At 35.2% G+C, this 27,871-nt stretch overlaps 4 protein-coding genes across 10 annotated transcripts; 1 reads left to right on the top strand and 3 right to left on the bottom strand.

Annotated features, from left to right (window-relative positions):
- Positions 1-1,167: 1,167 nt before the first annotated feature.
- On the bottom strand, positions 1,168-3,548 carry LOC107072144 (cuticular protein analogous to peritrophins 3-A). Its single transcript, XM_015331837.2, has 5 exons — positions 3,311-3,548; positions 2,308-2,502; positions 1,774-1,958; positions 1,459-1,691; positions 1,168-1,375 (listed from the first exon to the last, which is right to left on the bottom strand). Exons 1-5 carry the CDS (start codon positions 3,357-3,359, stop codon positions 1,339-1,341), a joined length of 699 nt encoding a protein of 232 aa, XP_015187323.1. The 5' UTR covers positions 3,360-3,548; the 3' UTR covers positions 1,168-1,338.
- An 886-nt stretch (positions 3,549-4,434) lies between these two features.
- Cpap3-b (cuticular protein analogous to peritrophins 3-B) lies at positions 4,435-7,517 on the bottom strand. Its single transcript, XM_015331819.2, has 4 exons — positions 7,341-7,517; positions 5,963-6,289; positions 5,056-5,452; positions 4,435-4,995 (listed from the first exon to the last, which is right to left on the bottom strand). The coding sequence occupies exons 1-4, from the start codon at positions 7,378-7,380 to the stop codon at positions 4,878-4,880; spliced, it is 882 nt and encodes a 293-aa protein (XP_015187305.1). The 5' UTR covers positions 7,381-7,517; the 3' UTR covers positions 4,435-4,877.
- Positions 7,518-9,311: 1,794 nt separating this feature from the next.
- Positions 9,312-19,664, top strand: LOC107072114 (uncharacterized). Of its 6 annotated transcripts, none has more exons than XM_089175494.1 (3): positions 9,312-9,853; positions 9,954-10,248; positions 15,420-19,664. In XM_089175494.1, exons 2-3 carry the CDS (start codon positions 10,096-10,098, stop codon positions 18,984-18,986), a joined length of 3,720 nt encoding a protein of 1,239 aa, XP_089031620.1. In that variant the 5' UTR covers positions 9,312-9,853; positions 9,954-10,095; the 3' UTR covers positions 18,987-19,664. The 6 variants fall into 6 exon arrangements, with proteins under 6 accessions (XP_089031620.1, XP_089031619.1, XP_015187263.2 ...); XM_089175493.1 differs by having other exon boundaries at positions 9,951-10,248; XM_015331777.2 differs by having other exon boundaries at positions 9,948-10,248.
- Positions 19,665-20,318: 654 nt separating this feature from the next.
- On the bottom strand, positions 20,319-25,634 carry LOC107072138 (aquaporin AQPAn.G). 2 transcript variants are annotated; one of them, XM_015331831.2, is made up of 5 exons: positions 25,387-25,634; positions 22,103-22,360; positions 21,203-21,487; positions 20,915-21,124; positions 20,319-20,748 (listed from the first exon to the last, which is right to left on the bottom strand). In XM_015331831.2, the coding sequence occupies exons 2-5, from the start codon at positions 22,358-22,360 to the stop codon at positions 20,710-20,712; spliced, it is 792 nt and encodes a 263-aa protein (XP_015187317.1). In that variant the 5' UTR covers positions 25,387-25,634; the 3' UTR covers positions 20,319-20,709. The 2 variants fall into 2 exon arrangements, with proteins under 2 accessions (XP_015187317.1, XP_015187316.1); XM_015331830.2 differs by having other exon boundaries at positions 20,319-20,629; positions 25,387-25,633.
- Positions 25,635-27,871: the final 2,237 nt, after the last annotated feature.

The raw sequence follows: 27,871 nt of genomic DNA, 5'->3' as shown, positions 1-27,871 counted from the left end.
AAGTACTAGTAACATATTACTGATATCGCTACCATTTTCTTTTCCCCATCTTATTTTTTATTATTTCTAACTTTTTTCAAATCATTTTTCTATCTTTTCTTCCGGGTTGTAAATACGCGTGATTATCGATACGCATTTATTGCACATTTCACGTACTCGGTGTCTACAATTTTCTGACATTTTCCATCTATCGTATTTTTTTCTTTAACTGTTTAACATTCTTCCTATATCGTCTTTACAATCTCTTTGACATTTCTTAAAGGTTTTTGTAAATTGTTTTACACTGGAGAATTTGCATTCTTGAGGATCTTTCTACCGTAAACCGGTCGGATAAATCTAGTCAATTTGAATTAGATGGGATTTACTTTTAACCGCAAAACAGATGCGATCTCTCAGATAAAAACCACATACTTTTAGGAGGAACGAAATATTTTACACGATCTTGTCCCATCGAACTTTATAATAGGGGATATATATATATATATATATAACGTCTGACTCTGATCGAGAGAAAGTGCACCAATGTATCCATATGGCATGGACATATGTGCGTTTGCATAAAAGAAATCATTATTTCCAAAATTTCTTCTTATCCTTATTATTGTAAAAATGACAAAATTCAAAGGAAATTTGATATCAGCTACGACAGTTGTATTTTTGTCAGCGAAATTTATTGAATAAAACTAACTAAAATAGTTTGTAATTCGTTTGATTAACTAAAAAAAAAGTATGATAAAAAGAAATGAATGGCAATCATCTATAAATTTAACATGAAAATATCTGGTACGACGAAAGAAGAAGAAAGCGTCAAACTCGGTGGGCCGAGTTATGGAAAAATAGAAAATAACCAAAGGAGAGAAAGTTTTCGACGTCGAGTTGACTGACTGCATCGTAGAAAACGAGTGTTCAAGGCCTTTCGAATTCGTTCGAAATGGAGATTTCAATAGCGAGTTTAACTGTCGCGAATCACGTACTTACATATACATAATTATCTAGACAAAGTTGTAACTAATCAGGTATCTAGCTTTCTAAAGATTACACGAGATAATGTATGTTAATAAATGAAGAATGTGGGAACAGCATTTATTAAAACATTGAAAAGTCATCGGGTCATGTAATCTGAGATTACGAAAGTCATATTAAGTAAGAAAAAAAATTCAATAAACATTTTTCTGTGTTTTTTCTTTCTATGGTAAAAATTAATATTTATTTGGAAACAAATAAAACGCCTAGATTATCTCACGTGTTATAATTATTATTACAAACTAATTCGCAATTAAAAATAAAAAAGACAGTACGGGCGTCCCGATGCGGGACATAGGAGTTTCAAATAATCCCTCATGGCTTTTTGTCGTCGTCCTTGTACCAGTCCTCGCTGTAAAATCAAAAACAAATCAAAATAGAACAAGAGAAAAATATAAGATAATGAAATGAAAAAAAGTAATGCTTTGAACGTACCATCCAGGAACGTTTTCAGGTGCATCACACCTTTGTTGTTCTTCGTTATAAACAGTTCCATCGCTGCAACCTTGTTCACGCGGTGTTACACCATTCAGGCATACGTAAAACTTTTGACAATCGTCAGGGTGTGCAAATTTCGGATGATCGATTGCCATACCTCTGCTGTCCAACTGATTCTCTTTCGGACACTCGAAACCGTCCTTCAATTTTTTATCCACAACTCCGCATCCCTAGGAAAAAAACAACTTTCGTAACGACGCATTTCTTTACAATTTATTTTCTACAACAATTATAGAAGCTAGTTTTTCTTACCTCACGGCCAGCGCTGTCAGGCCAAACACAGGTTCCACTGTACTCGTCGAAATGTAAACCAGTTGTGCAAGTGATCTCAATGGCTTCTCCATCGATGCAGTTGTAAAATATATTGCAAACGGAAGGATCTGGATGAGCGAAGAAACCATTTCTTCTTGGACATTTCTTAGTTGGTTGTGGTGGTTCTGTAGACAAATATCAAAACCTGATTAAAAAATGATCTAACGTAAAAATCCATTGCTTAGCTTATTAGCCGCTGACACTGTATCCTGTATGTCAAGGACATTGTGCCACGGAAGCCAAAGACACGTTTAACTCCTTTCCACTCGCGAAAGTTCGAGTTTCGTGTGGCTTAGCATAAGATTTCTCAATGTCGGCTTAGAGAAGTGAAATTCATTTTCATTTTCTTTTTCCCTTTTTTCCTTTTTTTTCATTGCGAAGAGTATTGGATTTTGGTGATATATTTATTATGTACTTTTTAATTATTATTATTTTGTAGTCAGTGTAATAGGATGATAAAAAAAGAAAACTTACGCAACTCAAGACGATCACCGCAATCTACGTTGAAAACATGATCGCACTTGTTGACTTTGCGGTTTAAGGGATCGAAAACGAGCCCATCGGGACATAATTTTTCTGTTGCAACCCCATCGACGCAGTCATAGTATTTGTCACATTGCTTCAAGTCCTCGTATTGACCATCTTTGTTTGGACAATTGTACGCACCATCTGGAAATTTATTAAATAATCTTTTGGTTAGTTCATAGAATATTTAACATTTAGATATATAGATGATCTTTTGAATTTGATCTATCTTGAATTGCTATCATATTTACGATCATTTTCTTTGCAAATAATTGAATTTTTCTCAGGAAGAAAGTAAATGAGTTTGAAACGTGTAACATTGAGGATTATTCTAGAAGAGTGTTTGCGAAAGCGAGAGTAAGTTGGTATCAAAAGTGGTTTGGCAAACAGTTACATTCAATCTCGACGAGGTTGACGAACCCGTTCCTATCTCCTTTGCAATACGCAGTCATGAATTCTCCCCATAGATACCGATAATATTTATTATATTTTTGTTTTATTATGTAATTGTAAGGTGTACTCGCTTATAAGGACGATAACCATGGCATATACTTATGCAATCTCTGAACCGAGAAATATCTGACATTTACACTTTAGAAAGTTTAGTTTCGACTGTCTCCAGTACTTCCACGCATTAAACTATACGCCTTTTCCCGATACGCCTTTATATTCCATATGAATTTCTAATTTTTTGTCCTCTTTCTAAACCCTAATAATAGCGGTACAATGCATCAGAAACAATACTCGTTCATGTTGTCACATCACTGTCAAATGAAATTCTACCTAGGATTGAAATAAATTTAGATCGAAATGTCAAAGATAGGAACTATTGAATAAAATTATAAGTTAGTATAATTGAAAAAGCAAATGCAAATTAGCCATATGTTTAATTTGATTAATCGTGCTAGTATTGAAAGGTGAAATTTAGTATAAAAGGTAGGAAAATACTTACGAGTAACAGCAACAACAGCCAGAATCGTCACAAGAAATTGTCGAATCATATTTTTGGTTGGTTATTTTTGTTGGACTCGTGTGTGAAAATGCGCTTGAAAATAAATGACAGATATTTGGAGAAAGAATGAAATATAATTGTTAAAACAAATAGATCTGCGACAAGTATTTTGATACGGTCCTTAGAATGGCGTCTCTCTTTCGCGATGTACTGCAGCTCTTCGGTTACACGACGAGGGGGTATACCCTGTCAATCCCCACTTACACCAACGTCGTTTCTTCCCCACTTTCGTTTCATTTTCTTTCGCTGGATAACCGACGAGAATTAAAATTAATCGGATATCGCATGCTTTTACCATTCCCTTTTCTTCTTCTTTCCACGCACGCGCGACTCTACTCTCACTCGGTCGGTTTGTTTCCTTCCCGTTGAACCCTCTCCCAAAATCCAAAATTCTCTAACACCATATTTTTTCTAATAAAATCAAGTATAGTATTTGAATAATTCTAACCTTTGATCATTGAATTTGTTAAATAATCCCCTTTTATATAAATTGAAACGACATTTATGATATCCGTGTCGTTAGATTTTGCAAATTTTTATTCGACAAAATGTGAGATGAACGTTCATTTTGCTCTCATATTTAACATAAGTCACTTTCACTGCTTATTGGAATTTACACGCGACCGCAATTAATTATCTACGGAAGTCGAAAATTATTTTTTTTATTCAATAGTACGTTTCATCGTAAACGCTATAAGATAAAAAAAAAAAATCACGCAAACGAGTTTACATTTATTTAAAACAAATAACACAAAATAATTGTATCGATAAAATTCATGTTAGTTTATTTTTTCAATGAAAATTAATATTGAATGAGGATTTGAAAAATTGTTAATCTCTCGGATCTGTCATAACTCGAAGGATTGTGCTTTTACTACGTTCTTCTAGCCGATAATTTCGTCATAGTCGGATAGATGTAAGTACTTTCACCGGAGTTCATTCCCACTACCTAATTATTTACCTTTACTCGAGTAGAATTCTTCTAACGTAACAATGTTTCCCTTTATACACACTTATTATTTCTACGTAAACGTGTTCAATTTAAGTATCAGATAAGAAGATAATTGCGAAAATCATTTACATAATTTATTCATTTATAATTATAATATTGAACTATTTATAAGCATTATATTATCGATAGATTTCCTTGAACGATTCCTATGATTCCTCTTGTATCGTTTATCAACTCTAATTGGACTAGATTAGATTTACTAATATTATGTAAATTGATCTACATAATTCGCACTTCGTTATGAAAGTGTGTTCCGTTTAATTACTGCTTCCCATTTTTTTGTAAAGTAAATTTTTTATCGTGAGATTTAAAATTTTAATTAGAAAATGTGCGACAACATTTAACATTTGTTAAAAATAAAAAATAAATAATGATAATTTAGCATAAAAGTGAATATCAATAAATTACTAGGAAAAGAGTATTTGATTTATTGTAGATGACAATTTCAAGTGTAAAAAATTTGAAGAATCTATAAAAACTCGTTTTTTTTTTCTTTTAAGATGGTCGAGCTCCTTTTCTTCTACTTGGGCCACCAGTTGGTTTCGGTTTTGGTGGCGGATTTTCTAATGCATCTAATTGTTCATCGGTCAATTGATCCTTGTACCAGTCCTTACTGAAATTCCAACAATTTATTAATTCTTTGTTTGCATATGCAGATAATAATTGATCTTACCATTCGGGAATTTTTCTAGCCCAATCGCATTTTCCAGTTCGTTCGTCAAATGCTTGACCAAGTTTACATCCGCTTCTTCTTGGTATTTCACCATTAACACATACATAAAAATATTGACAATCTTCGGTGTCTGGGTATCTCGGATGAGTTGCTGCAACCGAATCGTCAACTTTCGGACATGTGAAATTAAATAATTCCCTGGATCCGCAGCCCTTTTTTTGTGCTTCGTCAGGCCAATTACATATTCCAGTTTTCTCGGAAAATACTAATCCGTCGGGACACGTAATCATGTTGAATTTCCCTTCGACGCAGTAATAGAAAGTGTCGCAGATTCTCGAATCCTCGTGTGCGAAATATCCATGCATGCGTGGACAATGCGCTGATGGTTGAGGTTTTTCTATAATGCAATCAAAGAAACATAATATTATTTATAACTAACACTACAGTTAACAGTTTCTTCTTTTATTCTTCGAATCATTTCAAATTCCTGCTTGTTTGCAACTTGAGAATTTGTATTTTTTTTTTGTTTTATTTTTAGTGCAAAATTATCCGAAATAAATTTCATATGAGACGTGTTAAGAATTTACTTCCACTCTTTCTCTGTTTTCTTTTTATTTCTTTTTTTTTCTACAGTCTTTGGAAACGAGTTTGGTGTCGACCTTTCTCCGTGTCGTTTGATTCCCTTGTCACGTTCTTCGAACTTAACCTTGAGTATGAGAAAAGAGAAAATAGTATCATCGTTGAGTGCCATTTCATCCTCTTACATTTGTTCGTTTCAACGATTACAATCAATCCCAACAAGCTGAACTGCACGAATTTCAACAAATAATTCCAAGAAACAATAAATAAATATCTTTTTATAAGAATATGTTAAATAAAAATAATTGAAGGATGATGAAAGACGTACGTAGTGCTGGTCTCTTGGAACAATCAATTCCAAAAGGTAAATCACATTTTTCGTGTTGCGGACTAAAGTCATTGAATACGAGACCATCGGGACAAAGCTTCTCCGTAAATTTGCCATCTCTGCAATCATAGTACTTGTCACATTGTTCAGCATCGGGAAAGTAACCATTTGGCTCAGGACATTGATCCGAAACTTCGTCCTCGTCCTCGTCCTCGTATTTTTCTTGCTCCTCCTTACCAAGTTGTTCCTTTCTTTGAGTTGGCAACGATGCTTTACGACGACTTTGCTCGGCAGCCTCCTGTTTTCTTGTTAAGGCATTTACAGTGCCTACAAAGAAAGATTATCATTTAACTCGGAGAGAGAGTTTTACAGTTTAGTTATAGTGTTTCAATCATTGTCTAGACAGAGATAGATAATTATGTTTATCGACAAGCCTATTATACGATCTCACGAAGCTGCTATTTATGTAAATTAATGCTGAACAATTCTTGTTCTTTTATCCAAGAGAAAGTATCGATCATTGTTAAAACACCAAGGACGATTATACTGGAAATAACAAATGCAATAATACGTGGATATAAGAATGAATAAAGAAGAAGAAAAATCAGTTTGAGTGGCAAGAGGGTCAACTGGTTCAATCATTTTCAAGGTGATACAACGTCTGCGTCCCTGAAACCAATGCCGCCCGATCTCGCCAGTATAATGAAAGAAAGTGAGAAAGTTATCTACTTTCGTAAATATGTCATATTTAAATGTCAATAATCTTTTAATCAATTCTACGATGCATCTGTTTTTATTTGTCAGGTGATAATAAAACGTTTTATTGTTGCACGACGGGGTAAGTGAAAAGACAAGATATATGATAAACGTTACTGAATTGTATCGCTACTTTGAAATCTATTTCTATTCAAGTAGATCGTTCGTGCATGCACATATCACGGGGCTCAGGGAAAGCACACTTTCTATCGGATCGAAACAAAAGGTTTCTTGATTAGAACGCCTATCCGAACGACTGTCCGAACGACTGTCGTCTAGTCGAGTAAATTAGAATGTAAGAGGATAACGTGAACCATTTAGATGCTAAGGATGTAATAGTAGAAACGTATACGACACATTAGGGTCATTTACAGGGTTTAGGTATTATTAGGGTTTCTCAATCTTTGATTCGTATACTGATTATTAAGCTATGTTCAAGTTTCTTTGCAAATAATTTAAAGTGATTCGAATCTACGAGTTGTGTTGTACAATTACTGCATAATAATAAGGTTGAGAGAGAAGATCTGATTTATAAAGAAATCTAGCTGAAAGACTGTATTTGGATAGAAAATGAAAACTGCAAAAATCGGTTAGACGAAATTGTGAAATTCGCAGAACTTACTTAAGAAAACGAGTAGGCACAGCAAGCACGCCTTCTTCATCTTACTGGAAGGAATTGGCGTCAAATGTTTGATTTAATTATGGACCGTTTTGTCGATTCGCGAATTCAGTTACGGTCCTATAAACGCGGTGAAATTGATGACTAGAGACTACTGGGCCGGATCGAAGAGAAACAGGGTCTTTATATGCATCCCCCACTTTATCGGACTATGTGAGGTTACAACACTGCAGGATCGCGTACACAATCTAAGGGGAACCGTTACTCTTCTGCATGCTACCATCTCGCTCGTTTCATTTATTCCAAAGGTGCATACAAATACCAATTAGTTTCTTTTTTTACTCTCTTTGCTAATTGTTACTTATCACAAATTGAGAAAACAATTGGCAACTCTATTCCTGTACAAAATCTTTTACCAGGTTTTGTACATGATAATGGAAGATATTGTTCATCGACTGACAAGAAAAATGTATGTATTTGAATGAATTCATGTTTTCTTAATAGAGATTTCATGTGCATTATTAGGGGAATAGAATGCAGCTGCAGTGAGAAACAATAATCAAGACAATAATATGTTTAGAGGTAAAAATAATTATCTTGTTTGAGAAAGAAGCAAATATTATAATACTCTTAAGATATATTTATTTTTATCATATAAAAAATGTTTACATTGCATTAATTTTTAATCATTTAACAAAAATATATAGTGAAATCTGCAATTTATTACCGACAGGTAAAATATGTGCTGTCATCTAGCGGTACTAGCTAATACTTTATTTTACCGACCACTAAAATATGTGTCGCCATCTAATCGGAAAAGCACGTACAACTTTTTAGTTAAAATATATATGTACTACATATTTTACATAAATTTATTTAATGAATATATATGTATAATAATTTTATGTTTTATATTGCTGTGTTGTAGGTACACGTCATACTAATAAAGTATTGTAAACAACTTTTGTTGTTGTAAAAAATTTGGGGTCCGGTTCGAAATAAAAATAAAGAAATGACGACAGCATCCACCTTGAAATTCCAATATCCGAAAATGTCAAAAGGTTTACCTGTTGTTCTGAAAGGACAACGTCCCGGACACGATTCTGCGATCTCTTACACTTTCTTAATCTGCAAAATATTCACATAAAAATGAAATTTTTATTTTAGAAATGAAACCAAATTTTTATTGATTAAATATAATTCTAATAATACCCTGGTGTCTGCGAACTCGCAAAAGCCATTAAATTTTTAGTATTGCGTGAATTAAACAATCAAATAATTAAATGATAAAACATTTCTGCAGTTTTCGTAGAAAATATTTTGAAAAATTCGGGGTCAAAGGCATTTCTTTAAAAAGATTAATAGTCATTATACTATGTCAAATTCTTAAAAGTTGTATATGACAATAACAGTAATTAGGTCATTGTACTCATTGCAACGAAAGGTATTGATTCTAACAAGAAAGATGGAGAAATAATTCATCTGCGATGATAAAAAATATACAATATATTAAGCTCTTCTAATTTATCGACGTTATATACTTATTTCATTCATCGTGAATGAAAAATCAGATATCATTTACATATATACCTACAAATGGATTTGCATTGTGTATATACAAATGTAGATGGTATTCGTAGAAAGAGGGCGACACGTTGGACGACGTTTCTGCCACGGTGGCAGTTGATGAAAGTTTGACCGCATAAAAAATTAAACCATAAGTTGGACTAAAAAAATGAACGTAATAATATTGTATATTTAAATTTGATTGAGAATAAAAGTAGCGAAAGAATACAAGAAAAGCAAGAAATGATTTTCGATAAAATTAAAAGAAAAAATAATAAAAATGATAGCTTTATGATAAAAAAAAGTAGATGGCGGGACGAGTTATAGCTAGAAACTTATCATAGGAGCAAGCAAAGAAATAGGAAAAAGAGGTCGCTGTCATGAAAAGACTAGAAGAAGCTTAGCGGGTGACGCCAACCAGTTGGACGAAAAGGAGAATTCTGGTAGCGCCATTACAGCAGTGTTGTACAATTAATTCGTGCTAAAAGCGATAGACGCGACGCTTTTTCCCGCTTCTTACCGACGCTCGGCGTCATTTCTTCGGTTCGTTGCTAGTTCCGAGAAAAAGATAGTTCCAGTTTAATAATATTGAACTATTATTCAAGAATAACGTGAACCTAATAAAAAGGTGGAACGGAAGAGGAGAAGAAGAAGAAAAAGAGGTGGAAGAGGAGGAGGAGGAGAAGAAGAAGAAGAAGAAGAAGAAGAAGAAGAAGAAGAAGTAGAAAGGGAAAGAAGGAGTAAAAAAGAAGAAAAAAATAAAGGGGGAGAATAAGGATTATATTGGAAAGTGGTGTATCTCTCGATGACGTTGTGTGTATGTGTGTGTGTATGTAGTTAGTATTGTAGGTGTAGTTGTGAAAGGTGGCGGTGACCGGTGACGAACTTACACCGAGAGCGCGTTTTACAAGCTTTTCGCTGCTACAACTCGACAACGTTGAATCTATTGTGTGAGTAATTTACTATATTCTCTAAAACAAACTATAAGTATAGGTAAAGTAAGTAGCAATCGATGAATGTACATAACAGCAGTTCCAATAGTAGTAGCAGCAGCAGCAGCAGCAGCAGCAGCAGCAGCAACAACAACAGCAGTAACGTGCGAGAAAGGACGCGCCACGAAGCGCCAATAACTGAACTAGGCTACAACACCTACCGAGACTTTAAACTAACTTAAAAAAACAATAATATAATAATGGAGAATAGACCAACGCCGTTACGTTCGAGACGAGTATGCAGATTCTGCCTAACCGAGACCGAACCTTTAAGCTTCATATATGAAAGGGATCACAAAAAACCTTTCCATGTACCGCTCACCCTGCAAATCATGTCCTGCGTTGCCATCGAGGTAATTATTTTATTTTTACATATGATCCTAGGATAAGTGGTATTTTTCTAACATTATGATATTCATGTTCTTTCATTATGGCTTCTTTTACTTTCTACTTTTCCCCACTATCTCTTTTTCTTATCTTTTCTTTTTGGTCTGCCTCTAGTAACATGTATCATTTGATTGTTTCTTTTTTATTCTTTTTTATTCTTTTTTATTCTTTTTTTATTGTTTTTTATTGTTTTTTATTGTTTTTTATTGTTTTTTATTGTTTCCACCTTATTTTGTTTATCGTACATTTCTCTTTGATGAGAATCTCTTAGCATTAGCGCCAATATAGATTTCCCTCTTCCGTTGCTGAAAAGTCAATTTTATTCACTAGTGGCGTATCGTCGCGTGTCATAACGGAGTAAACATGATTACCGATAGAGTTATCGTATAGTGCTCGTCTCTTCTGATAATGCAGTGCTTTTTTTGTTAGTTTTCGCGGTGATAACTAGATGTCATGAAATGTCACACAACTGTAGAGGGTTTCTCTATAGTAAAGATAATATTAGACTGAATTTGTTTTATGATCTTTATTGTTAGGATGCGACTTGCTTTTCTTTGTTGTACACTTCTCAACGGCTACGCACAGACTGTACTCGTCTGGTGACCACACTTGCTAGCGTGGTTCCCTAGCCTTCTAGTAACTTAGATGGCGCGACCATCGGTCGTACCGCTACATTACTCCCTTCGGAGCATTTTTCTTATTACATAAAATGCGAAACTTAAAATTATAGATGTTTACAAGTATATAAAAATATAAAAATATATAAAGATATATAAAAATATTGCATTATCTCTATCCTAACCTAATAAGTTTTAATTGGTACATACGAATCGGTATTGCAATCTTTTTCGACAAACGCTGGTTTTAGTCTTTCTATAGATACATTTATATGTTTTCCTTTATAGTTAATTTTGAAAATATTATCTGTAAGTCTTTGTATAATTTCGTATGGACCTTCGTAAGGCGCTTCTAATGGTTTTTTTACAGCGTCGACCCTTAAAAATATGTGCGTACATGTATACAGCCTATCCTGAATAAAATGTTTCTTTTTGACATGGTGTGCTGTGGGTATCGGTCTGATTTGCCTTATATGTTGTCTTAATTTTTCTAGGAATATGTGTGGATCTTGTAATAGCTCTTCGCTGAGGAAAAATTCTCCTGGTAGTCTGATGTTTTCACCATATACCAATTCCGCAGCTGAAGCTTTTATATCTTCTTTTAGACTTGTGCGTAGACCAAGGAGCACTGTTGGTAATATTCCTACCCAGTCTTTTTCTTCGTGGCACATTATTGCTGCTTTAAGTGATCTATGCCATCTTTCTATCATTCCATTTGATGCAGGGTGATATGCTGTTGTTCTAATTCTTTTCGCTCCGACTAATTTGGTTAATGCTTCAAATAGTTGACTTTCAAATTGTGTTCCTTGATCAGTTGTAATTGTAATAGGAGAACCAAATCTCGAAATCCACTGCGAATAGAATGTTGTTGCCACTGTATCTGCTGAGGTATCTGGCATTGGAATTGCTTCTGGCCATCGAGTAAACCTATCGATCATAGTTAGGCAGTATCTCATATTTTTAATCGTTGGTAATGGACCTATTATGTCTATGTGCACATGTTCGAAACGTCCTTGTGGTACTTCTATTTTCGAAGGTACCTGTTTGTTATGACGGCTTATTTTGCACTTTTGGCATGCTAAACATGTACTTGACCATTCTGCGATATCTTTGTTCATCTTTGGCCACATGAAGCTTTTTCCTATAAGGTGTTTTGTTACTCTGCCGCTGGGATGTGACAAATTGTGTACGTTCTTAAAAATCTGCCTCCGTAAAGAGACTGGAACGTATGGTCTTATGCTTTTTCCTACTATGTCGCCATATATGTATTTATCAGAGCTATCGAGGAAAATCTTCTGCAGGTTCCATTTTTCTTCTGCCAAAATATTCTTTAGTTCGTCATCCTCTTGTTGCTTTGCCATTAGCTCTTCTGTTGATACTAGGACTGGCATGTCTATGGTTTCCAGTCTTGACATAGCGTCAGCTGCCACATTGTCTTTTCCAGCAACGTAAACAATTTTGGAAGTAAACTGTCCTACGTAATCCAACTGTCTGGCTTGTCTTGGGCTTGCTTTGTCAGTATTTTGCTTAAAAGCGTATGACAGTGGTTTATGGTCAGTCTCTATTATTAATTCTCTTCCTTCTACAAAATATCTAAAAAACTTTAAACTTTTATAGATAGCTAACAATTCCCTATCATACACACTATATCTAATTTGCGCTTTTTCTAGTTTCCTTGAGAAATATCCTAGTGGTTCCCATTTGTTATCGCAGAATTGTTCTAACACTGCTCCAATTGCGCTATCGGAAGCATCAGTCTTCAATTTTAATATCGCTTTTTCTTTTGGGTATGCCAATAATGTTGCTGTGGCAATTGCTTCTTTGGCTTTTTTGAAAGCTTCTTCCGCTGCTTGATTCCATTCTACCAGTCTTTTGTCGTGCTTCTTGGCACCTACCATATATTTGTTAAGTGGATCAAGCCATTCTGCAGCCTTTGGTAAGAACCTCCTATAAAAATTCACTACCCCAAGGAAACGTCGCATATCTGAAACAGTCTTTGGTTTTGTATAGTTTTGTATAGCGTGGACTCGCTCATCCAACGGCGCTATACCCTTATTATCTATCTTATAACCTAAGTAGTTAACGCTATTTTGAAAGAAATTGCACTTTGAAATGTTTATTGTTAGTCCATATTGCCTAAGTCTATCGAATATTGCACGCAGATGTTTTTCATGGGATTCCTTATTTTTAGACGCTACAATTATGTCATCTATGTAACAGGCACAAAAATCTAATTTGCTTAATACTATGTTCATAAACCTTTGGAACGTTTGCGCCGCGTTACATAAACCGAAAGGCATCACTGTGTATTCGTACAGACCAAAAGGTGTGATTACCGCTGTTTTTTCTATATCTTCCTCAGCCAACGGAATTTGGTGATATGCTCTAGACAAGTCTATTGTAGAAAATATGTTACAGTCACGAAATTGTTGCGTGACGTCGTGTACATGTGGAATGGGGTACCTGTCTGGTACCGTAACGCTATTTAGTCGCCTATAATCTCCACATGGCCTCCATTCGCCGTTTTTTTTTGGTACCATATGCAGAGGGCTCGCCCATTGACTCTTGGACGGGCGACAGATTCCTTCGTTGACTAGTTGCTGAAATTCGGCTTGTGCGATTCGCAGTTTTTCCGGATTTAGCCTTCTTGCTCTCTCTGCTATTGGAGGACCTTTTGTGATTATATGATGTTTCACCGTGTGGCTGATGGGTTTCTTTGAGGTTGGTTTCGTTAAATCTGCGTACTCCCTAAAAAGTTCTAAATACGGACTATTACAGTTAATGGTCAAAATGGTTGGAACGTCAATACTTACTAATTCTGCTTTCCTAGAAAGCAATGTATTGCCGTCCAACAATTTTTTGTTTCTTAAATCAGGTAATAAATTATAAAAATGCAAGAAATCGGCGCCTATTATTGCTTTAGAAACATTCGCTATAATGAATCTCCATGAAAAATCTCGACGGAGTCCAAGATTTAAGTTTAAAAGTTTTTTTCCGTATGTGTCTATTTCTGCACCATTTGCCGCGTACAACTTACACGTATTGTCTTTGGTTTCACTTATCGAAGTACGTGGAATCACTGAGACGTCTGCACCAGTGTCTATCAGAAAACATGCTCCTGTTCTCCTATCATTTACCATGAGGCGCAGGTTTCTCGTCGCGTCGTCAACTGCCTCTATTTGAGACGCTTGCATTAGTTTTCCGAAGGCTTTCTTTTATCCGGGCCTGTCCACTTGCACGGGGGTCTGCACTTCCACGATTGTTCCGCGAATTTCCAGTGGTAATAGCATAGGCCGTCATTGTTTCGGTGTCTGCTTGATGATCGGCTTCTACTTCGGGATCTTCCGCGGAAACTTCGGTACCTTCTTCTGCCGCGCATCAATTTTTCCATCTTCTCTGTTAGTTGCGCGATTTCCCGCTTGATTTCCCGCTTGATTTCCGCTACCTCGCTGTTGATTGTTGTTTGAGCGGTACTTCTTATTGGCGCTGCTTCAGTAATGGCGGCCGTTTCCGGCAGACGCTCTCTCCCGAGGATCTTGTCACCCATTTCCGCTAACTTTGCAGGTGACGTAATTTCGTCTGCAATGGCGAGGATCTCTTGTATCCTGGTTGGCATCCTTTGCATCCATAACGTTAGGAGCATTTTTTCGCTAACACTATCACCTGCTAGGCGTTTCATTTCTCTCCAAAGTTCGGACGGTTTTTTGTCTCCTAACTCAATTCCCATTAACAATCGCCTTAGCCGTTGTTCGTCGGATTTAGTTAGTCTGTGTATTAAGGCTTCCTTTAAATGTGTATACGTACATTGCTCGGGGGGGGATGCTAAGATGTCGTGTACCTCTCTTATCAGCGTGGTATCCAAATTCCTTAGCACCGCTGAAAACTTTACGGCATCCGATTTAACGTTGTACGCCGTGAATTCCTTTTCCAACATTACGAACCATAAATTTGGTTCCTCTTTCCAAAAAGCTGGAAGCGTTATATTTCTAAACTCACTGGCGTTGACTTCCTTTGTGTCGGTATCGGCACGGGCCACGTTGGCTTCGCTGGTTGGTTGCGCCATTGTTCTCCCACTTATTATTTTTTCTATTTTAGTTGTTGTATTATTTTTTTATTTTTTTACGCGGACGTTCCCGGGTTTCGGCACCAATTTACTGTAGAGGGTTTCTCTATAGTAAAGATAATATTAGACTGAATTTGTTTTATGATCTTTATTGTTAGGATGCGACTTGCTTTTCTTTGTTGTACACTTCTCAACGGCTACGCACAGACTGTACTCGTCTGGTGACCACACTTGCTAGCGTGGTTCCCTAGCCTTCTAGTAACTTAGATGGCGCGACCATCGGTCGTACCGCTACACAACTGACGTTTCGTTCGATACACATTGCCACGTGGACAGTGGTGGGGATGTATATGTAGTGGCGGCTAATTTGACAATGGATAATTCTGTCATCCAACATCGAAATATAATATATTCTTTATAGTTATCTCATTTCTTTTATTTGAATTGTTTTTTGCAGGTTTATGCTGCCGATGGGATGCCGCAGATGATATGCAACATGTGCAGATGGAATTTAGATCGTTCGTACAAATTTAAATCTCAATGTAAAAAAGCAGACGAAGCTTTAAGGGCATACCCTTTGTCGGGTGTCTTACCACGACCATTCCCACCAATACCCAATGAACCACCAGAAAGTGGAACAAAGAGAGCATCCGAACAGAGAACCCCAAATGAGAATGTAAAAAAGCCACGCGTTGACAACGGTGATAGAGAAAGACGAGAAAACAGAGAACGTGACAGAGATAGAGAGAGGGAAAGGGGAGAAAGAGGGGAAAGGGAGAGGGAAAGGGAGAGGGAGAGGGAGAGGGAGAGGGAGCGCGAAAGGCAGTCGGACAAACGGGAAAAGAGTGATTCTCGTCATGATTTTTACGGAGAGGATCAAGACGGTGGTAGCGAAGATGAACAAGAAACGAATGATTCGAAAGAGGAACGTCCCAAATTAGAACCCGGTGAGATAAGGGTTCATGCTTGCGATCAATGTGAACGTACCTTTCCGTTACGACAATCGCTTGTTTTACACATTCACCGTGCCCATCGCGATCGTAATTACAAATGTACCGAATGCGATCGTATGTTTTTCTCTAAATACGATTTGAGCAAGCACATGGCTACGCATTCCGAGGAGAAACCATTCTCTTGTCAAATATGCAACAAACAATTTTCACGAATGAATTTGCTACAACGGCACGAAAAGTCCCATCGCGAAGAGTTGCGTTTCGCGTGCACTCACTGCGACGTCGAATTCTTTACGAGCGAAGAATTGCAAAAGCACGACGAGGCCGTACATAAGAAAGAGAAACCCTATCAATGTAATATCTGTAACAAACGATTCTCTTACAAGCAAGGATTGGAACGCCACGAAATGATGCACAGCGAGGATAAAACGTTCGTTTGCGAATACTGCAAAGAAGCTTTCCGTACTAGTACGAAATTGGCGCGTCATTTGACAACCCATGCAGGACACAGACCGTATCTTTGCAAACTTTGTCCACGTTCTTTCCTTTTGTCTCATCATCTTACCAGACACATGCGCTCACATTCCGTGGAGAAACGTCACGTTTGCGAGGATTGCGGTAAAGCTTTTAAACGCAAGGAAAGTTTGGAGGTACATCTTTTGACGCACACCAAACGCACAGGTATGGGATTGACTTGTGACGTTTGTAAGCAATCCTGTCGTAATCGGGCGGATTATGTGACTCACATAAAACAGCATATCGAGGCTGGAGAAAAAATGGGACCGGATGGTCTACAACCGGATAATAAGGGTAAAGTCGAATTGGATTCGGAAGAAGAGGAAGAGGAAGAAGAACAATATTCCGATGGAGATGACGATTACGAGCCACCAGCTTATATTATAAAGAAACTTCCTAAAGGTAAGCCTACCGAGAGCGAAGAAGAAGCTGAGAGAGCTGACAAAGAGGATCGTAAAGAGCAAGTCGTTTATGTCAGAGGAAAAGATGGTAATATGGTGAAAAAGACGATTAAAACGTTGATGCCTGTTCAACGCAGAGAAGTTCAGGAAACTAAATCTAGCAATACTTCGTCGACTGTAAAGACATCGTCGTCGTCGTCATCGTCATCGTCGTCTCAATCAAAAGACGAGACGCAAAAGACACGAGTCGACGATACGGAAGCACAAGTACAAAAGATCGTGGCTTCTGTCTTTAAAGAACATAAAATCCCTCTGAAGCATCAAAATGTTCAGGAAGTTACTAAAGACGGAACTCCTTCTTCCAGTGGTCAGACTATTAAATCTCAATCATTGTCGCAGAATTCACAAGGACAGATCATTTCTAAGGATGAAAAAGTAGATTTGTCGACGATGGGTGGGACTCCGAAATCGATTAACACTGTGAAGGTTATCAAGAGAATCGTTGTTAGAAAGCCTAATACTCCTACGGATACGTCGTCAGTTACAACAGTAGCAGCAGCTAAAGAAGGAGAAGTTTCGAACGTCTTGGCTCAAATGACACCTGCTGGTAGTGGTGCTGGTGCTGGTGCTGGTGCTGGTGCTGGAGCTGGTGCTAGTGCTAGTGCCGGTGGACCGAAGGTTACGAAACGAGTCATAGTTCGTAGAATTATTCGTCAAGGTGATACCACAAGAGAAGTTATCATGAATCCTGATGGTACGATAATCGATCCAGCCGAATTAGCTAAACTTCCTACTGGTAATGTTGTCAAAAGAGTGATCGTTAAGAAACCATTAGATAAAGCTTCAGGATTGGTACAGACTGTACTTCAATCTTCTGCAGATACTCGACCAACGACTACATTGAAAACTAATGAATCCTTATCAGTGGAATCACCTAAGTTTGAACTGAAAACATCTGCATCTTCCAGCTTGACAACGTCTACACCGAACACAATGATAGCACAAAAAATGACTGAATTGACGAAAGGTGATCAAGAGACTAAAGAAAAATTGGAACAATTGGAGAAACGAGTAGAACAACAACGATTGAAGATCGAGGAACTTCAAGCACGAAAGCAACAGGAATATGAACCAATAGATGAGATGCTGCCAGAACGACACGACGAGTCGGAAGACGAACAACAATTACCATTGAAGAGGGTATTTGTTAAAAGAAAACAAAGTATTTATGACGAGGAACAAGAATATAATGATGATGTTAAGCCTATCATATTTGGTGTATCATCCGAAAAGGAGAATCAACAAGAACAACAGCAACAGCAATCCGAAATTAAGGAAGAGATCGATGAAAATGTTCAAAAGTTACAAGTCACGACAATAACTACGACAGCGGATGGCATACAAATTGAAGTCCCTTCTCTATCGTCAACTGTCCCTGCTTTAACATCTGTAACACCAACTACAACGGCATTGGTCCTTGCCACTCCTGTTTCTGCATCAAGAAAGGAAAACAGACAAGCCATTATGACAAGCTCAAAAGTATATACAAACAAAAAGATTATAGTCCTAAAATCATCCGATGATACTGCCGATGTAGATGAAATGAATCGTGAACTTAGCAGCATCCTTGATTCGGCTGATACAGTAGCCAAAATTCAAGAAACAGTATTAACTAATCTCACACAGATTTCTTCATCGGTTGGTGAAAATTCGCAAAAGATTTATACTGAAAAATTGAAACAACCGCATATTGTTGCATCTACGTCAATGGAGGTTGACCAGGAACCCTCTGAGGTAGAAGAGGTAATTAACGAAAAAGAGCAGGAAAACAACTTGAAGATTGAAGCAGTTGATTCCATGGATGTTTTAGATACCCAAGTGATAGAATTTAAAACGAATTTAGAACAATCCACTGAACAAATCGTTGAACAAGATGAAAATCAAGAATCTAATTTAGCCTTGGATAGCCAAGATCTTTCAGGGTCTACAGATATTTTTGAACCATCGGACAACGTTTTAGACGTTCAGAAAAATGACAGTACGTTAGGGGATTCGGTTATTGAGTTACATCACGAGAATGATACTATTAATTTGAACGATACCAATGATAGTCAAGACAGTCTTGAAGATAAGCTTTCACAAATGGAAGGTTAAATTTTAGTAAAGGTGTTCGTCCAATGAACCAACCCGATACTATTCTAAGTGCATCTTAAAGGAATTACTAGATGTACGTATTTTTAGTTATGAGTCGAATTATTCATTTAAAAATTAAGTATATTGATATATTATCTCACACATGCACACTGACGACACATAATACAGACAGACAGACAGACAGACAGACAGACACATCCAGTCCATTCATACGTTTTATTCATTCTTTTACAGCTATAATCGTTCTTGCAATCGAAACAAACTATTTACATGAATGCACTGATCAAATGATCATATTTTCATTTTTTTCACACACTATATATGGTTTATTTTTCTTCCTATTTTTATGAAAGAAAATATATTCCTCAGAAATATTCTATTCCCTTCCTCCCACCTACTCGAAAAAAATAAGAAAAATGAAAATTTCAAGTAGTAAGACATAGTGCATATTAGCGATTTGTTAAATATCATTTACAGCTGTGTTGCTAAATACAAGATGATTAGAATGAATTAGTTTTGGATTATTAATGAAAAAAAAAAGAGAAAAAAAATGAAGAAATCTAAGGTGGTGCATATACATATTAAGAATTGTTTTAAGAATATTTGTAATTATCTATCCAGATAAAGAAAACGAAATTTATGACATACGTTTTAGTAAACTATGTTGTACATGCTAAACATTGTTGGTCTTATTATTTTCTATTTCTTTTTGTTCTTATTTCCTACCCTGGTAATGAAATAAATGAAAGAAATATTCGATTGTACAGTTTTATACAAAATATAGATAAGATATATTTCATTATTTTCTATGGCAGAGGGTAGCTTGCGTTATTACATGTACATTTTATTATCGTAATCGTATTAACAATGATAATCATGTATACATAAACCTTTTATAAATATTTTCGGAAAACAATATTTTTATACATTATTTTTATTTAAATGATAATTTATTGAAATATAAAATAATTGGAAATAAATCGTTAATGAAGTATTGCGAATAATACGAGAAAAAAAGGTATAATTAGCAAAAATGAATTTTTTCATTTATAATTAATGTTTTTATACCAATAATTAAATAGGAAAAATAATTATTTTGATGTTGATAATGTAAAACTAAAGCAGGATATAATATAATTATGTTGGATGATTTGATGAAATTTTTTGTTTTTCTTAATTATCGTCGATGCTGTAATAGCATGCAGATAACATTTAGTAAGCAGAAGAGAAACCGAGCAACATTTGAGATTCTTTATGTAAGTATAAAATTATTATAATTAAAACAAACGTTGTCACGTCGAGTGTCAGCTTTTTATGATAGAGTTAATCGTCTTTGGCTTAACCATGAGTGTTTTTTTATTTGTTTAATAAATTATTAGTTTATTTTACATTGGGTCAAGTTACGCAGAAAAATATCCAAATCTACATTTTTACATAATTCAGCCCAATTATCGGAGTATTGAAAAATGTTTCATTCGTAAAGTAAGGAAGATCAATGTTATTTGTCAAAGTTATTCCTTTTGATTATTATTTCATGCAGTTAAGAGAAGAAGTTTAGTAACTTGGCATGAGAGTTGAAATTAGTGATGTTCGATGAGTAGTCAAGCGGGGTGGACGTTCTTCCTGCTGGTAAGATTCTGGAGCTGCAAAACAATAGTTTTCTATCATTCACCTAATTATCCTGCATTTTTGTGTCTTCGAATCATTTCGATTTGTTGTTTCTTTATAGTCCTCCTCTTCCACTGTCTATGTACTCGAACCTCTACGAGATAAAAACGGTGAAAAAAAAAAAGCAAAAGAAAACGTGAAAGAATTTACTTGAAAAATATTCGAAATATCTCGTTAATTGAATAAGTTTTGCTTTAGAAGACACAAATAATAGTTATTTGGCTGTAAATATATTGGAATATTATTAGTAAAGATCGTACCTCTTTCTCTTCCAAAGCTACAGTTGCGTATTGCCTGGTAGATATTTCTTCTTTCTTTGCTGGGCCAACAGCATGAGTATAAATCAAACCTCCGGCAAGTCCACCGAGAATAGGTCCTATCCAATATAACCAATGATCGTCAAATACACCCATAACGACCGAACTTCCTAATGATCGTGCAGGATTCATTCCAGCGCCCGTTCGTGGAACCTAAGACAATATACGATTTACATGATAAAATCTATACGCGGCTGTAGTGTTTTTCATTTGAAGAATAAAATATCTTACACCAACGATGTGTCCAACGGTAACAGAAAGTCCAATGAGTAGAGGTGCTATTCCCTTACTGTCAGATTTGGCATCATCGCATGCACCACAGACAACCAGGACCAGTATCATTGCAAGGAAAAATTCTATTCCAAGACCCTGAACCGGTGTTACACCTTTGGCAAGAGAAACAACTCCAAGACTGGCTTCCATGCTTTCGGCAGAAAGTGCCCTTAGTACAGCTGAACCAGCAATAGCTCCAGCACTTTGAGCGAGCACGTAAAGTATTCCTCGAATAATTGGTACCTGACAATCATTTTTAACATAAATCATAAATCTATTTCAGTTAGTTAGAATGCATTTGTATTTTTCTAATTATTCAATCGACGTTTAGAAAATGTATAAAATGAAATAAATAGCAGGTGATTGCAGTGATGAAGTAACCAACGCGTAATTAGAGATCTCTGAATAAGCGATTATGCGTTAACCGCTTTGCCTTAGCAACGTGATAATTTATTCAATCGTGATATGATCAAATTATGACGGTTCTTTTATTCCATTAATTGATAATTACGTTTGAGTAAAAATAGCAGAATTATTTGCCTAAAGCGTTACGGCAAATCGATGACAATGAAACGTTTCATTATTAATTCATTATTTTCTAAAGAAATGCATTTTTCCAATACGTAACAGTAAAATAAACGTCAATGTCCTTGTTGGTAGCATGTAACCGCAGATTGTTTTATCTGTAGTACTATGGTGGTCACCCGTGACCATTACTTAAGATAAACGTTCTATGAATAAGAATGTAATCTTATGTGAAAGGGGTAGATATAAAATTTAGTTAGATTAGATATCGTTAATTAGACATTAGTAACTTTTAAACTCTACTCATATAAACAGATTTATTATATATTATACCTTTCCAATAACCATTAAACCAAAGGTAACCGCAGGATTGACGTGGCCACCGGAAACGTGGCCTATCGCTTGTATCGCGGCTGTTACGGTCAAACCAAATGCAAGACTTATCGCAACAACATTACTTGTCACGACCGATCCACAACCAAAGAAATTTAACAGCATGGTACCAAGAAATTCTGCTAATAAAGCCCGATAAAGACCACATTTTTTATCCGTCAGCTCGTTTACCCCAATAGCATCTTTTAAATTCACCATCTGTAAGAAAGAATATTAAAAATACAAATTTTTCCATTGCCTATTATTCCATATAAAATATTACAACGATTGAGGAGACTATAATGAGTCATAAACAACACGTGTTTTTTTTTCTTATGTTTGTTACATCGATTAGGAGATTTTTCTGGTAACGATATCTGACTCACATAATCGATTAATTTTCCATGTTAGAATCGTGCGAAGGGCATATGGAAGTTTTTGTCTTTCTCTTCCTTCATTTCAATTCAATGGTACCGTTTCGTTTACCGTTAATCACGAAAACCTTAAGTATCTCATAAGTGTCGTTCACTTTTTTCTATTGTTCATCGAGTTAGTAAAGTTAGAAAATATGCAGGTAGACATTAATAGCACGATCGATACAAAGTAACACGTTTTTTCGAATAATGGTCAAATGATACAATGAGAGAGATTAATGTATACATATATGTATATATATATATAAATAGAAGAGAGAGAGAGAGAGAGAGAGAGATAATAACGTTAGATAATAAGAATGGAACAATTAGAAGATGCAAGCTGACACTTGCATCAAAACACAAATAGCACTAATCGCATAAGTCGCTAAGCGTATCATTGTAGAAAAGTAAAACAAGACAAAAACATATAATAACGGTAAGGTGAATAAAAAGAATAGCAATTAAGAATACTGCAAGACTTGCAAATAGTGCCTAAGAATAATAGAGAATTTATTAATTAAACATGAATGTAAGATAGGTCATAAATATTGTACGTAAATAGGAGTAATGAAAATGTAAGAGATGCAAATTAAAGATAATAGGATAGGTAAACAGTGTTAAGACCAAAATTCATTAGGCAAATACATTAAAAATATAATTATTAATCGTAGATAATAAAGAAAGATAAGAAGAGAAAGAGAGAGTGTGACGATGTGACGGTGTGACGTTTCGAATATGTTTAGCGATTCAGCATCGGCTCGGTCTGCGAATTTAGATCGAGGACGACGGTCGACGTCAAGGGACACATCGATAGAAACGATACCTAAGCTTATTTTACGTTTTAACGAGTCACCATATATCCAGGTTACATTACGCATGCAGATGGGCACATCCTCGCTGGACAAGAAAATCTACCGATCTTGGCAAGAGTTACCAATTTAGCACGGTGTAAATCGAAGGACGCATCTATCTGGTTTTTATATTTTTGTATTATCCTTTCAATGACTCGTACGATCTTCCGGGATGTGATCTAATAGTCATAGATTAGTTAGAAATCGCAAATGATCGAATACCACCTTTTCTAACGCTACCTGAATTGCACACCGAATGAAAAACCATAAAAAAAAGATGATTAACCATAACGAATACGCGCGTACACAATCTAGATTGAGATTTTTTTCGATCATCATAATAATTATCGAACGAATCGATTGTAATTTTTTTGATTTTTTCATTTTGTCATTTTTTTATTTTCATTTATTTCGAGATCATTCATTCGCAATCAGATAGATGATTACGCAAATGGATATTATTCGAGATGTCCTCTAAATCGTGTCTCACGAATAATGTGGAGGTGGTTACTTTATTTTACGATGATGTCAAACGCATACAAACACACACACACACACACACACACACACATAGACAGATATTAGAGAGATCGTTACATCCTCCATAAGTAATCCACCGTAACGATACGTTCGTTGTGTTACCATAAAATCAGATGTAAGATTTACACAATTAATTTACCGTTCGTTAATTATTACGAAATCTCGCGAACGCGATCTCGAATTTTTTACTGCAAACCGAGGGAAGATATGTTTGTATTACTAGTATACTTCATCAAATAATTATTTGATTACCTTGTTGGAAATATGATTACTGGTAATAAGAGTCTATTAGAATTGTAATTATATTCATTCAATATACGTTCTGACTACAAACATATTATGTAAAAAAAGGAAAAAAAGAAAGTAGAAAAGTTTTACATTGTAATATCGATACAATGTATGGGTTTTTCTGATATATTTATTCATTCATTCGGAGAAGAGATAAGTTCCGATTCTCGTAATTTTTACACACCATGATGATTCTAATCGTGAAATCCCAAAAAGATCATTGTATTAATCAGATTTTGAATCTTAGTTGGTAAATTTCCATGATTCTCGTGAAAGCAGAAAGAAACCGGTTGATTTGACATAAATTACCGGTTGTGTCCTCGTAGATTTATCGAGTATGGAACCGTTCGTTTCTTTCTTACACGGTCATTGTCCTTCTACGGTTCTAACTCCATTTTTGTTTTCTCTTATTTATTTCTTTTTTTATTCTATACGTTTCTTCGCTATTTATAAAAAAAAAAGTTGAAGGCTATCGAGACTTAAATAGCGATGATACAAAAATATATTCTTACGCAATTTATAGGCTAATTTTGATATTATTGGTGTCGGTTTTACCTTTTATGGGGATTTATTGAACTTTCCTCATGTTTCTAACTTTAATTATACGATTGATTAAAAATTTATTAATGAAATATTCGAATGAATATTCTTTTAATTCGTAAAGGTGAAGATTAGCATAAGTAGATGTGCAATGATTGAAATTTTCGAATCGTTTGAAGTTAAAGATAAGAAGAAAAGGTCTGGAAGCGTTTGGCGCGTTTCGTGCATGAGAAATATATTGGCACACTACTTAAGAATGATGCATGAAACGTCTAGCACGTAAATGTAAACAATCCGAATGCACTTTCCTTCGTTTTTCTCGCAATTTGTGTATTTCATTTTTTCGTTAAATGTCCCGTTTCTTTTCCCTTGCTCTATTCTCTTTTTAACAACAATACTGTAATACATAAGTCACATGAACTGTTGATAATTTACAAGTAAAACGGTTTCTGATTGAATAAGTGTAATACGTGTAAGATTTAATGGGAGAGATAAAAATAAAGGTGTAAATAATGGTAGGAAAAATCTAGAATTATTTCTGTTGGATCAATTGGATGAAAAGATAAAAATAGTATCTGACAAAATAAGATAAGATAATTAAGTGACATACCTCGAGTAAATATAATGAATGAGAAATAAAGACGGAACGATCCTTCCTTCGATCCTTTAACGAACGAATAACAACACGTGATTAAAGATTTTTTCTATCAGCTGACACAATTTTTTTCAAAAAATGTGAATACAAGAAAATAATAGAATAGGTATAGGAGATGATGCGATGATGATCAGAAGACTCCGCGTACAGGCCGGAGGAGTTTCCAAGAGACGACTGTGTCGGTTCTCTTTCGACCATAGAGATACCGTTCCCGGTTGACGCGTCAGTGTGTATGCGTGTAGACGCGTGAGTATACGTGTATTTCTAACTAAGCGCGTATACGACTTTGCCTGAATATGAGAAAGAGAGAGAAGAGAGAGAGAGAGAGAGAGAGAGAGAGTAGGGGATACTGACAATGTGTAACCACGATCTTCACAAACTATCTCACCTAATGTTCTCCTATTTTTTTTATTTTCTTTTTTTTTATTCTTTTTTTATATTTTTTACAAGGCCTAACCAAGATGCTTGCAATTTCTTGATGGTACTGCAACGAATGCAATATTTTTAAGTTTAGATTTTTGAATGACGCTTTATAATGTAGAAAAACCCAAAACTTTCTATTTATATCTTTTTTTTATCTACAGTGGAAGTCCGTTAATCGAACTCCAAATGGAAGCGGACCCAACCCGGATGACCTAAAAATTGCTTCACGTCACAAATAGTGCGATTTATATAAATTTGATTGGCCAACGATCATGTTATTTTCATTTCATATACTTCCTTTAAAATAAAGTTAGAAATATATTGTTTTATAATTCGGATTAACGGGATAAAAAATATTGTTGTGCGATGTGGTGGTCTTCGTCAAAACACGTAATTAGGTATCTGTTTATCTACATGCAATCAAATCATAGGAAAGAAATAAATGCATTTTTTTAGTTTATCCTTGATTCTCAGAGACGATAGATTCTATGCCAAGAATTGCAACAATTTAAAAGAATTCAGAGACAACAAGAGTGAGTTTAATTTATATATTATTGTTATATTTATTGTTGATCTTGGCTAGAATATTTGAATAAAGTCAAACATATTATACTTGAATGAGATAGAGAGAGGTAATATGATAAAAAAAGATTTATCTATTTTGAATCAACCACCGCCAAAGAATTTTCTCTCTGAATAACTAAAGTGTAATATTAAAAGATTCGTGAATGTAAAGACGGTGTGTCTCTAATATTTTCTCGACAAAAATTGTTCTAAATTTTTGGAAGATCCACTCATATTCCTGTCATATTTGATTAAACCGATCGTCGTAAATTTCAATTAGTTGAAAATTATTTGGAGGGATTCGAACGGTTACACCGATTAGACTGCAAGCGTAGGAAGCAATAATTGTAATATAAGTGGACGTAGGAACGTGTCAAGTTACAAATTGATCGAATTGACTATTTTACATACTTAAGTGCGATCATGTTCACAATTGTACAGGTCTATATAGGTCTATATAGGTAATATAGGTATATAGGTATATAGGTAATCCTTATATGACACAAATAAACGTACAATGTAGGTCGGTGGATAACGTTTGTATAGGTGGCTAGATGTGTGTACCTGTGTAAACATCGCTAATGCGTTATCGACTTTTACTACCAGAATTATATTGCATTGCATTATTTTTTTCTTCCATTCATTTAAAGGAAATAAATTAATAATTGTTAATAACTTAAAAACGATTCAATAATAGACAGAAATAACCGTAATATCTTCTTTTTCTATGTCTATTAAACCGATTGCAACGATTAACGTCAGCATCAAATCGACCTGAATCCAGTTCGTCCTGTAAAAACCTGATATTTCGTATATGGGATCTTTACGAGGCACACATGGCCGCATGTTGTATGTTTTTTCTGAGAAACTCTTGTGAACTGGACAGAAGGATCACGACCTCGTGATAATTCCGGCTGCATAACTCCTTCTACGTGACTATCTTTTTCTACAACAAACACACACACACATTTTATTTCATCATATAAAATATATAGAGAAAAATGACAGTAAAATCCGGTGAAAAAATCAAACAAACACTATTTTTTTCTAACTTGCTAAAGTTTCTAGTATTGTTGGTTGGTCTATTGTAAAATATAAATGCAACGAATCAATATATGTATAATATTATAGTACGATGTGCCAAAGACACTTATGATTATTTTAGTGATTTTATCGTGCATAAATTGGAGGTACATGCGAACGTGACAGTATCATGCAGATTGCAATGCACCAATAAATCGATGCTTAAATTTTAATGTTCCATAGCTGTTTTCTATCAAGCCTTTCAAATACTACAAAGCCAATAGAAGAAAGAAACCAGACGGCTTGCATTTTGATTGCATCCGTGAACGATACTATATTCGGATTTATAACGTAATGATTTATAACGAGAAAAATACCATGACTACAATTAAAATTATATTTTTGTATGTTTTGTTATGATGCATTTAGT

The sequence above is a fragment of the Polistes dominula genome, unplaced genomic scaffold (genome assembly GCF_049000335.1).
Source record: "Polistes dominula isolate Pdom_NZ unplaced genomic scaffold, Pdom_raw_medaka contig_17, whole genome shotgun sequence".
NCBI classification, from domain to species: domain Eukaryota; kingdom Metazoa; phylum Arthropoda; class Insecta; order Hymenoptera; family Vespidae; genus Polistes; species Polistes dominula.
Note: the sequence above shows the minus strand (reverse complement) of the source record. Positions and strands in the feature narration are given on the sequence as shown.